This window comes from Mirounga leonina, unplaced genomic scaffold (assembly GCF_011800145.1).
Source record: "Mirounga leonina isolate KUSES-001 unplaced genomic scaffold, KU_Mleo_1.0 Mir_154, whole genome shotgun sequence".
NCBI classification, from domain to species: Eukaryota; Metazoa; Chordata; class Mammalia; order Carnivora; family Phocidae; genus Mirounga; species Mirounga leonina.
Genome location: NW_023270389.1, coordinates 46,724,373 through 46,737,696, shown reverse-complemented (window position 1 = coordinate 46,737,696; position 13,324 = coordinate 46,724,373). Strand labels below are relative to the sequence as shown.

At 37.5% G+C, this 13,324-nt stretch overlaps 1 protein-coding gene across 1 annotated transcript in view; it reads right to left on the bottom strand.

Moving 5' to 3' along the window:
• PLA2G4A (phospholipase A2 group IVA) overlaps positions 1-13,324 on the bottom strand; it is a 152,648-nt gene that overhangs the window by 6,798 nt on the left and 132,526 nt on the right. Inside the window, exons 17-18 of the mRNA XM_035010687.1 lie at positions 3,437-3,632; positions 1,841-1,998 (exon numbers count right to left, since the gene is read on the bottom strand). Coding sequence (XP_034866578.1) covers positions 1,841-1,998; positions 3,437-3,632 — 354 coding nt within the window. The remainder of the gene's footprint in view (positions 1-1,840; positions 1,999-3,436; positions 3,633-13,324) is intronic.

The following is a 13,324-nucleotide window of genomic DNA, read 5'->3' as shown; positions in this document are numbered from 1 at the left end:
TTACCTGTATAGACTTGTCTATATTATTAATTCTGGGCACTTGCAAAGGTCTTGGGGTTTATCTGTCCTGGTATAGGATATAGACACACATAAGTAAGCTTCCCACTTACCGAGCAGCTTCTGACTGTTCATACGTCCCCTGATGATTCACTGTTGCTACTATGATAGGTGCTGTTATACCCGTTTTAGAGATGAGGCAACTGAGGCCCAAAAAGTTTAAGTAGCTTATTCAAAGTCACACAGGTGGCCCATCTGAGATCTAAATGAGATATAAAGCCCACGACCTTGCTTCTACACACTATGCCAGAGAAGTTTTTGGAAGCAATTAAATCCTGCTTTATTAATTAATGTTTGATGAGCGGTTTGTCAGGAAAGTTATTCTGAAATTCAGTCTGTTTTTGCTTAGGCTTTTACTTTTTCATCTATGTGTCAAACTACTTTGAAGAATATATAAATAAAACTATATCATTCTTTACAGCAAACAGCTTAGCAGGTTTTATATAAACCAGAACTGAAAAACAATGAGAAAAATGTAGTTGTTTAAGTTACAGATACAGATATCTATCCACTCACACTCATCTACAATATATACAGATATGTACATACACAGATATAAATATATCTGTGTATGTATGTGTATCCTTTTATTTTTCCAAGTCCAAGAGGGTATTTATATATTCCTACAGTCTATTTTTTTTTTCCATTTGAGGACAACTGATCAAGTTTAATACATTTCATCCTAAGGAATACATTGTTTTGAGTTTGTTAGTTACACACTAGAAATAGGATTCTTCGGCTGTTACCCCTTGGTTCTCTTTTGACAGCATGGGGTTTTATTAAACACAACTCTATCTTGAGAATGTCTGTTTAAATCATGGCTTAAAATACGGATTTTCTCTTAATGACTACTGATTGTAAGATAAAAGAAAAAAGAAAAAATATATTTAGAAAACTAATCCCATATACACAGAACCCTCATCCATATACTGTGCTTTCTTTTGCACCATTTGCAAGGTATCAAAAAGATTGGCAAATCAGATACAACACTTTCCCTCCCCAATTAATTTCTTTCTTTTTCTTTTACTCTTTTCTTTTTAATGTGCAAAATCCAGCTAGGATAATGAACTTGGGCTTTCACAATGGATAATAATTTGTCAGACACTGTGATTTGGAACTACAAGCCAACATGATTCCAGTTCTACAACAGTGTTCTTAAATGGTGAGTTAGAGATTACAGAATTTCACATGGTCACGGAATCTTAGCAGCAGATATATGGGGGTTAGGGATGACCTAAGTGAAGAGAATGACTTGTTTCTGAAGTTCCTAACGCAAAGCGTACTTGATATCTCATGAGCTAAAAATGGGAAGGCTGCTACTTTTGGCAACATTCCCAAGATCTACAAAAATAAGGGCATTTAAAAGCATGAGTGTATCTATGAAAATTCGTGATATTTTAGCAGATAACTACACTTCTGGTTACATTCACTTTCCTACCCTTATATTTCCTTCTTATCACTTTTCTTCCTCCTCATAATTTATTTTTATCAGATGATGAATACATTAGATACTTTGGGAAAGAAGCTGAGTATTAACCAATCCTTCAATCAAATTATCATATAAAATATGGGCTCTGCCAATTTAGAGCGATTACTTTTTATTTGTGATTTTTATAGGGTTCTTCTGGAGAGTAATAAAATAACATACAAAAAATAAAATGGTACAATTTGGATGGTATCATTCATAAACCTTATTTTTATTTTTAATGAATTAAAAAGGTATTGCTATGTTCATGTGATATGGAAGTATGTGACATTGTCAAGGATCACAGGAGATACTTACATCAATGTTGTTCAGGGTATTGAAGTGCATGAGATCATGCAGCCTTTTGAATGCTTGATTTGGATATTGAAAGTTGAAGGTCGAAAATGGTGATTCGGGGTCATCAAAAATATCAAAATCAGCTATCTCGTTCTCTTCTTTAGTTTCTCTCGGAACACCTAAATATTAGAAGAGTCTCAAATGGTGTGATTTTGAAAACAGCAAAATATCTCTAAAACCCAAGAAAGAAAACATACAGATAGCTGTAAACATAACATAGGGAGCCCCCACTGGGGTCATGGGATCTGTAGTATGCACTGTTATGCTCCCACCCATATTCCCTGGGTTGAGATATCCAGGTGTTCTGCCTGGGAAACTTCCAATTGCCCGCATCTTCATCTTTCTACTCCATCCTGCAACAGGCTGTTTTGCTCTCTAGCAGCAGGATGTAAATTCTGGTAAATAACACTCTGCCCCAGGCAGCAGTCAACCAAAGACTCTAGGAAGTTAGGATATAAATACCCCAGTTCCCTTGACTCTTGTGGTATGAATGGGAAGGATGATTCTGGAGCATAGGTTCTATTCCATTTCCTAGGCTTTCCCAAAAGGATCAAATCTTCCTCATGGTAGTTGGCTTACTAACACATCTTTTGTTGTCTACCTTCCTTTATCACTTCCCTACATCCTTAGTAAAATTCCCTAGTCCACCCAAATAAACGGTCTGCACTTGAATTCCTTTCCTGGAATCTGCTTCTGGGGAATCCAAACCAAAACATTATCTAACTGTGTTCATGCCACAGAAATGGGTTTCAAGTACTCTACTGTTCAATAACTAAAAATGCCCACCAATTCTTCCTTCTCTTGTTTTGAAGAATGACTCGTAATAACCTCCCTTCCTGATCCTTTCTCTGTCTTCCTCCACCATCTGGAAGATCACTTTCTTCTCCATCATCCCATGTCAAATCTGCCATGACTATCTTTTATATCTTTTCGTCTCATAACTGCACTTTCTGGTCCAAGGATAATATGATTTTTAGGCCTTAAGTATTCTGCCTGTCAATCTCTAGATCTCCTTTTGTTAATCAATATTTTCCAGGATATAGAAGAATCTACAGACTCTGGATGTAGTAAAACAGGACAACTGTGCCTTGAACTTGATTCTCTTTTTCTATAAAACATAACGAAGCAACCTGAAATTATTATTTATGTTGTACTGCCAGATTATATTAATCCTGGGTCACTTAACATTCCCAGAGTTTTTGTATGATTTGTTCTGAAACAAGGGCTCCCTTGCAAGGGTAATTTTCAAAATATTTAATAATCCCTATGGCAAGGGTGCCAATCACTCAGAACAAACATAAGCCCAGGTTTTGGAATAAAGCCCCAGAGATTTTTATTGAGCCAGTTGTTGATGTATCAGTTTCTGAATTATGAAGAACTCAGGGAATCTTGGAGTGAGAAAGAGGGCAGTACTTGAGGTCTCAGGATAGTAGTTATTTATTAAGGTAAGGGGAGCATTCAAAATTGTAGTAGCTAGTACAGCAAGTGCTGTTATAAACCCACTTAATATCAGTCTTTTACCGGATTTCTACTTTATAGAATTTATTCCCCATGTACCTGGAGCCTTGTACTTTCTGAAGTTGATGTTGGCCAGAACAAAGTGGATGATAGTTGGGCAGTCTTTCTCCATATCAGGATTCTTGGGTTTAAAGACATAGCACTCCTTCAGTCCTTCTCGATCAAACACTTGAGGATCAATCTTTGGAAAGGGGAGCTTGTTCATTTTGGCCCACTTTTCTGCAAGTAGAAGTTCCTATGGAGGAGAGGTAAAGATGCATTTGGGAATTTTCAGTTTTTATTTATTAAGTTGGTCTGGCCATCATTCAGTGTTCATCAAGTGTTAACTGTGCTAGCAATGTGCTCCTTGCTAAGAAGAATAATGGCCCTGTTCTCCAGAAGCTCATTAATTAAAAAAAAAATTACAAAAGCACTCTATAAGTACACTTGTTAATTTCTGGCATAGGGCTAGCTCCATAGGAGGCATGTGAAAATTTACTGATGAACTGAACTGAATGAAATTATAGTGATGTAATTGTTATAGGAAAAAAAAAAATTAGGGCTCTGGTTATTTATAAGCCCTGTGAACATTTTTTAACCCTTCAGAGTCAAAGAATGATGAAGCAAAATGAGGAACACTCTGGTACTGAATTTTTACTTGTACCTTCTCAACACAACCAATTAAAATTAGTAAATTTTATGTATACAAACATATTTGAGTTACTCTGAATCAGCTTTTCTTTTGCATCTGTTTATAAAAAGAATTTAACTTCTGGACTCAGAATGCTATATGTGTAGTGGCCAAGAATGGGCCAGACAGGGAAACCAAGAGTTCAGCTAATGGGCGTGGCAGATTGTGTGATGGTTTCCACATATTAGCTCCCTTCCCAGTAAGAGAATTATACATCCCCACCAGAATGAGAGGACACCTAAACACAACGACAGCAGTTGATTTGTAGCTGCTGACATGAAACGTGACCAAGAAAAACATGTTTGTTGTTGGCCACTGAGATTTTAGGTTTGTTTCTGCATCAAGGCTGACTAATGCAGTGGGTAAGCACACACACACATAGTATTAGGTTGAAACAAGAAAGCATAAATCAATATGGAGAGATGCCATAAATACAGCTTATTTATGTTTATATACAGCTTAAGGGGTAGTGAGAAAAATAAGAAGCAGACTCTCAGTGGTAAAAGGGCAGACTCCGGGGCCTGATTGCCTGAGTTCAAATGCAAGCTGTGGGACCACGGGCACGTTTCCTAATGTCTCCACACTCAATAGCCTCAAATATAAAATGAGTATGATAATAATAATATATATCTTATGATTGCAGTAGAATAAAATAATGTCTGTACAGTATTCAGAGTGGTCCTGGACACCTATCAATTGCTATACAGAAGTTTGATAAATAAATGTCAATAAAGAAAGGAAGAGAGGGCGCCTGGGTGGCTCAGTTGGTTAAGCCACTGCCTTCGGCTCAGGTCATGATCCTGGAGTCCCTGGATCGAGTCCCGCATCGGGCTCCCTGCTCGGCGGGGAGTCTGCTTCTCCCTCTGACCCTCCCCCCTCTCATGTGCTCTCTCTCTCTCATTCTTTCTCTCTCAAATAAATAAATAAAATCTTAAAAAAAAAAAGAGAGGAAGAGAGGTGGAAGGGGAAAATAAGGAAAGAAAAGGAAAAAGAAAGAGAGACAGGTACAGAGAAATTTCCAGAGGTTTTAGGGAAATGATCATTACAATCTCAAGTTATTTTAACGTACTCTTTGTCATCACATCGATTTATTCAATGATAACCATTAGTTGCAAATCAAAGCTCCATGCTAAGAGGTAGGGATATCACAGTAAGTGAAACTCTTGTCATTATGGGATTTATAGCCTGGTGACTGAAAGATAATAATCAAATTACTCCTTAGGCTTAAAACCATAGTAAATGCTATGAAAAAAGTATTCACCATGAGATCTGCAGTATATGTGGACTATTTCTTCAGAGTGTACATTAATTCATTCAACAATTATTATTGAATACCTGCTATGTTCTAGTCATAACTTGGCTGTCTTTGAATCCTTGAAGATCATAAATCAATGGGAAAGATAAATAATAGATATGATAGTACAGTATGATAGAGGCAGAGGATGTGATGGATGTCTCCATGCCTGGGCTGTGCAGTCTGAAAGGCCCACCTCAAACACAGACACCTAGATTTGCTAGCTGGGTGGTCTGAGACACACTGCGTAGCCACCACAAGTCAACAGGGAAGAAATTATTTTGTGGTGTGTATTTAGTGATATTCCCCTAATGGCACCATGGGAATCATAAGAACCAACCAACCAACTAACCAAACAGGGACCAGGCTGTTCACTATCCCTGAAATGGTAGGCTCCCAACCCCATTTCACCTACATTCCACCTGTTTCTTATTTCTCAGCAACTCATTTTCTATCACTGTATGTAAAGTTAATACCATTATCTTCCTCAGGACTGATATGAGGATTAAATGAGATAATGTATTTTTAAAAACTCAGTAATTTGTATTTAACAATATAATTTATATTTTAAATATTTATATTTAAAACAGCACCTTAAATTTATAGAAAAATATACATTCAACTTTCACTGTTCTTGATGCTTCTGGAATGTTGTGAATTTTACGTTGATCAACTCTCAATGCCATTTACAATAAAAATCTGGGAGAACAAAGGATTTAATGTATATTAAAGCAGTTGTTGCATAAACTAATAGGCAAAATATGATATTTTACTGAAAAAAATATTTTATTATATAATATTATTATACTTATATATATATTCTAGTTTGAAATTTGAGGAAATTTAAGGAAACTTTTATCACTAGCTCCTTTTTTACCTCCTGTTCAGTTGAATTATTCAGTTTATTTCTTGTCTGGCACTTTCACAATTATTCATTCAAGATTATTCAACACCAAAATAAAACCAAAAAGTTCATACTGTGGATCAATTGCGTGAGAATGAGGCAAAAAAAAAGAGCTTTCTAGTGTTTACAAACATGACTCAGGATGACTAACGATGTGTGGATGTATGGGGAAAGAGGAAAAGAGAACTTCGTGAGGTAAAAGACCAAGCTATTTTTACATAGATATTTCATGTTGGAATCAGGAAGCAATTGAAACTTTCCCTTTCCTGATATGATCCTTCTGTGGAAAAGGTTAAAAACTGATGACTATAGAGACAGTGATTACAGGATGGAAAAACTACCTCCTTTCTGATGTCTCGTTTCTCTGTAAAGACTGAGAAACAATGACCCAGACTATGACTAGAGCAGACAAGTCTGAAAGGGGTATTTTAGAAGAATGCCACGAGCAAGAACATTGCTGCTTCATAAATATGGCAATATGCCTATCGTAAGTATCCATTTTGGTTGTTGGACACCTCATATACTTCAGATTTCCATAGACTGACTCATGGTAAATTGCCAGTACGCTTCTTTGTAAGATGTACACATTTTTGAGTACTAAGACACTGTGAAGGATAAGAAAAACAGTCTAAATAACACAGAAATATACTCAAACTATAGTGTGAGTGGCATATATATGCCATTTTATTTATTTTTATATATGGATAAATATAGTTATATGTATTTTTAAATAAATATATATTTATATATAATAAATTAGCTTTTCTCAAGAGGAAATGAGCTTTTTCTCTGCACACACCTAGGATACAGGCTTTCTATGATGTTTCTCAATATTTACCATCTATTTTTGGAAAAGGAGGTGGTATAAGTATAAATATGCATGTAAATATGTAAATAAATTGAATCTTAAAAAAATTATTGAAGCAAGTAATAGAGGATACAATGGATAGAAACTATAATTTAGAATTCAGTATTTTGTGGGTATGGTCATCATCACTTCCAATAAAAAGCATGCTGGTATTAGGTTCCATGAGCTTTATAATGCAACAGGTGTGAAAATAATTTTGCATATTTAATAATGTGTAGAATTTACATAGCACTTTATAGTTCTTGTTAGTTCTTCACTAAGATGTTACTATGCCTTCACAAAAATATGTAGAGAACTTAATGTTGGGTATATCTACTCATCACAAGGCATCTGATCCTTAATGACCAATACAGGTATAGTGGGTTCAATGGGGACCCTCCAAAAGATAAGTCCATGCTCTTACCCCCCCACCCAGCTCCAGGACATATGAATGTGACCTTCTTTGGAAGAGGGGTTTTTGCAAATGTAATTAAGCTAAGCATCTAAAAATGAGGTTGTCATGGGTTATCTGAGTGGGCCATAAATCCAATGACAAATATCCTCATAAGAAGACACACACACAGTAGAGAGGCCATATGGAGCTGGAGGCTGACACTGGAGTTATGTAGCCATAAGCCAAGGAAAGCCTGGAGCTGCCAGAAGCTGGAAAAGGCAAGGACAAATTCTTCTGTAGAGCCTTTGCAGGGAGTGTGGCCCAGAGGAAACCTTGATTTCAATTTCTGGCCTCCAGAACTGTGAGAGAATACATTTCTGTTTGTTTTAATCCACTCCATTTGTGGTAATTTGTGATGGCAGCCCTTGGAAACTAATGTTTGAGGTAAATCTGTAAATGCTACATTTAGCAACAGGCAGTTCTCTTTATCAGCCGTAGTGGATCAATGCCCGGAAAGCTAACACTTGGACCGTTCGGCCACGATGGTGTGTCAACCCCAAATACAAGTCAGAAGTAAACCATATTGAAGAGGCTCTAACACAAGGATCATGCCATAACGTTAACAAATAAATCAGGTTGGTGTGGGAAAATACAATTATTTTTCTGGTGTGTGTGTGTGTGTGTGTGTGTGTGTGTGTGTGTATGTGAGAGAGAGAGAGAGAGAGAATTTGATGGATTTTGGCCTTGAGTGAAAAACAGAAAGATGAGTCAGTTTAGATACATTACTTCCGTCATTTGTGAAAACTGGCTAATCTCCAATTTTCCTTCCTTCCCTCCTCCTCTTTGCCTTCCTTCATTACCTCCTTCTCTCCTTTTCTCCTTCCTTCTTTCCTTTTATTTTTAAGAAAATGAACCCACTGTTCTGGTTTCTGCTCATTAAGCATTTAAAAGGGCACTGAAAAACTGAGTTAGATTTTATGTCCAATATATGGCAACATAATACAAAATAACATTATTTAGGGCATAATAACTCTAATTCAGTACTCTCCATAAAATTTAGTAAGGCCAAAAAAAAAAATCTCTAGTGGTAAACTCTGAATTCTCCTATACTCCTTGCTTGCTCCTCACCAGAGCCAAAGCTTTCTTAAAAATTTTTTTTTTTTTCCTAAAATCACAGTCTGTTTCTTTTGCAGACTTGAATAGGAAGACCCTGGCTTATTTTCATGACCAACATTAAAGACACATGCTATTAGAATTCTCCTTGGATGGACCCTAATGGTGAAATAAATTTGCATGGCATATATCTAAGCTACTAAAGGGTTAACAAAAAGAAACTTGACAAAATGAAGCATAGAGCTGCTTTTCTTAAATCAATTATGAATATTATTTAGAATCATGAGGCTCTTTATATCTGGACTACTATTAGGGTACGTGCCTACAAATCTCAAAAAACAAACAAAAAAAACCCTCCAGTATTACTCACAGTGACATCATCAGTTTCCAAGGCCAGTTTGCGGCTATTAAAAGCCGTGATATCTATCATTCATATCTCCCTGACAAAAATCTGAGACTTAACTATTCTTATGAAATGTTTAGGGCGCCTGGGTGGCTCAGTTGGTTAAGCGACTGCCTTCGGCTCAGGTCATGATCCTGGAGTCCCTGGATCGAGTCCCACATCGGGCTCCCTGCTCGGCAGGGAGTCTGCTTCTCCCTCTGACCCTCCCCCTCTCATGCTCTCTCTCTCTCTCATTCTCTCTCTCAAATAAATAAATAAAATCTTAAAAAAAAAAAAGAAATGTTTATATCAATAACTGTGAAATAAAGTTTATGGTTTTAATTTTTGGCTCAGCATTTTTGCTCTGCTCTTTTATTACAAATGGCATTCATATTTCAGTCTCAAAAACAGAAAATTATTCACTACTTAATCGACTTAATAAAATCCTGTTATTAGGGGTGCCTGGGTGGCTTAGTTGGTTAAGCAACTGCCTTCAGCTCAGGTCATGATCCTGGAGTCCTGGGATCGAGTCCCCCATCGGGCTCCCTGCTCAGCGGGAAGCCTGCTTCTCCCTCTCCCACTCCCCCTGCTTGTGTTCCTGCTCTCACTATCTCTCTCTGTCAAATAAATAAATAAAATCTTAAAAAAAAAAAAGAATGAGGGGTGCCTGGGTGGCTCAGTCGGTTAAGCCACTGCCTTCGGCTCAGGTCATGATCCTGGAGTCCCGGGATCGAGCCCCGCATCGGGCTCCCTGCTTGGCGGGGAGTCTGCTTCTCCCTCTGACCCTCCTCCCTCTCATGCTCTCTGTCTCTCATTCTCTCTCTCGCAAATAAATAAAATCTTAAAAAAAAAAAAAAATCCTGTTATTACACGGGAGCTTTTCCCCTCCTCTCAAAAAACTTCACGTAGATTCCTTATCAATTTTTAAACCTTACTATATTATATGCAGGGGGCGCCTGGGTGGCTCAGTCAGTTAAGTGACTGAGAAAGTCGGTTAAGTTAAGAGAGAAAGTGACAAGATAGCAATAATCTGAAAGTTGAAAATAGAGCATTGTTAAAAAGTTCTTGCATATTCGCATACAGAGATACCATGCTGTGTTCATAATTATGTTTAAAAAATATTTAACAACATGGGAAAATGCTCACAGTATAATTTTAAGTAGAAAGAAGCAGAATGCAAAGCAATACGATCCTGGTGTACAAACACACACACAAAGACTATAGGAAAACAGTAAAATATCAGCAATTGTTTATGAATAACAGAAATGATATATATTCCAAATTTCTAAATTTTTTTTTACAATAAGTATATATTCTTCTTGACTAGAAATAATGAATCAAAGTCCATTTAAAAACTACAACAAAGTACAATGGTTCTTTTTAGAGGTACAAAGTGATATCCTCAAACCTTCCCAATATTAACTCATGAGGTAGTAGAGCTGTTATTCATATATAGAATGATGGCTTTGACATTTTACACTCCCATTGGTGAAATGAATAACACAGTTTCTCCCACCTCCAGAACTAGCTTCGAAGCTATCATCTTAGAGTCAGCCATTGGAACTCACCTCCCCACTGCTGCTCATGGTCATCAAATCCAGCTCTTGGCTTTCTCAGTCACCCGTCCTGTACAGTACTTCATTATCCTATGCTTCGATTATAGTAAACCCCTCTTTTTTAAAAAAAAATAATTTTTTTTTAAATGCGGGGCTTGAACTCACAACCCGAGATCAGAACCTGAGCTGAGATCAAGAGTCAGACGCTTAACTGACTCAGCCACCCAGGTGTCCTGTAGTAAATCTCTCTTAATTTTAATCTTTTGCTCTTCATTCTCCAAGTCATCCTACTTTCCACTGTGGGATTAATCATCCTAAAATTCCAATTGCATGAAGTCGTTTGTCAGCTGCAAACTCTTCACTGATTCTCTATTTCCCATCATGCAGCCCTAAAGCCCTCCTACTGGGAGCTTAATATTTATCACTTCTAGTCAGATCGCTCCATCTCCTCAGAAGTGCTCACAGCCATCCCTGTGCCATTTTCATCCTGTTCTATTTATTTCCCTGCTCATCTACTCCAGGACACACCTATCTATTCTTATATGGATCTCCCATAACACACATGCTTATATAAAGTCAAATTACTATTTAACAATAAGTTGCTCATTTTCCTTCCAGGTTGACTCTTGTGTATAAAAGTCTTTCCCCCAAGAAAGCTAAAATGTTTTGGAGATCAAGAACCATGGTTTATCATTAACTGCTGCACACAGCACACAGCACAGAAAAAAATACATGTAAAACATGTTCAAAGGAGGCAGCTAGTAAAGGGGAAAGATCATTAGATTGTCACTCTGGAGCCTTGAAATCTGGTCCAGCGTGACCACTTCTTAACCAGCACTTTTCCAGCCAGGTCCTGGGGCTATGTTCTGTTCACCCATTATCTTATTTAATTTGTTGATATGATGAAATTGCTCATCTCACCAACCCTTGTTTCCTTGTTAGAATACCAGTAACTGCCTCAAAAAAAAAAAAAAAATCAAACGTGAAAGCAATTTTTAAAAATGAGACTTTATATATATTAAAGAGCTGTTACAATAGCCACTATCAGTCCTGAGAGCAGCTTAATCATAGTATAAGGGGAAGGAAAGCAGATGTCAGAGAACCTGGGTTATCACTGACTTCCTGGTTGACCTGGTTATCACTGACTCTTCCTCCTTGACCTGACTTATCACTGGCCCTTCATGGTTGGGAGATCATGGACTGTGTCACTTAGCTTCTATGAATTTCCGTGTCTTAATTGATGAAATGGGTATAATAACTCCATCGCTCTCATAGCATTTCATTCATTCACTCACAAAAAATGACCTACTCACACTTTGGCCAACACTTATAATACAATTAGAACCAAATGATTAAAACAAAACATACATTCAAAATAGTGTTCTAGTTCCCAAGGAGTTCACAGACAGTGGAAGATATATATACATACAGACAATAGACCATGAAAATTGCCATATTTAGAAGAATCTACTAAGTCCTTTGTACTGACACTCAATCTGTGGAGGTCAAGAAAGATAACATTTGAGATGTGTCTAAAGAAAGTTTGAGGTCTCCAGGTGGAGGGAACAGTAACATTCATGGTCTCACTTGGGTGAGGCCACAGTGCTGCTAAGCAATGTATGCTGCCTGTTAGAATTTCTTCTCATTTCTTCAGAGGCAGGCTTTTATTCTCGCCAGGTTCCTGGCTCCACCACCTCTACCCTCTCGCTCTCAAAAGATAACACTGAATTATAATTTCTACAAAAGTAAGAAGTCATCAGGTGAATACTTTCTTAACTTCCCTCTCTGTGCCTAACAGTGACCTTCCATCACAGCCATCAGATTCCCCCTGCCCTCTTGCCCCAATATCAACATTTATAAATTACTCTCTACCTATATTTTTGTATCTCCTTTGCACTCTTCACCCCTGTAGCCTTCCAAGGGCTGTGACCCCATCATATATGCCATCTCTCCATTCTCCAATAACATAATCATTAATGACTCCCAGCCATCAGCATTTAAACACATTCGAGTCTCTTCTGTTAACAACCCACCTCTCCTATACACAGTTTTCCTGTTCCCCACCTCTTGCAGATACAGTGCATCTCCTTCTTCCCTGGACGATCTACAGGATTATCTCCATTTTCTTATCTTCCACCCTTCCTTCAAATCACTGCAGTATGATTTCTGCCCTCATGATGTTATTGAAACTGCCTTTGGGGCGCCTGGGTGGCTCAGTTGGTTAAGCGACTGCCTTCGGCTCAGGTCATGATCCTGGAGTCCCAGGATCGAGTCCCCACATCAGGCTCCCTGCTCAGCGGGAGTCTGCTCCTGCTTCTCCTTCTGACCCTTCCCCCTCTCATGCTGTCTGTCTCTTTCATTCTCTCTCTCTCAAATAAATAAAATCTTTAAAAAAAAAAAAAAAAGAAAAAAGAAACTGCCTTTGTCCAGTTCACCTAAGACTTACTTGTTAAATATCTTCAACTGATTTTCACAACACTGTATACTTCCTTGATTTTCATTATTTTCCCCTGATAATTGCTGTTGTACCTTCAAAATAGTATTTCATGTCCTCTCTCCAAGTATAACTCCCCATGCATGGTTTTAATTATCTTTTACTTGCTAACATCCAAATCTCAGCATAATTTCCTTGAACTTCAGATAGGTCACATAATTCTTGTTCTGCTTAAGATTGTAAACTTTAATGGGGTCCATGGGGAATCATTTACAAGTTTCCTCTTTTTCTTTTTTTCTCCTTTTCTTTTTATAAGTTTCTTTAAGAAGGGGA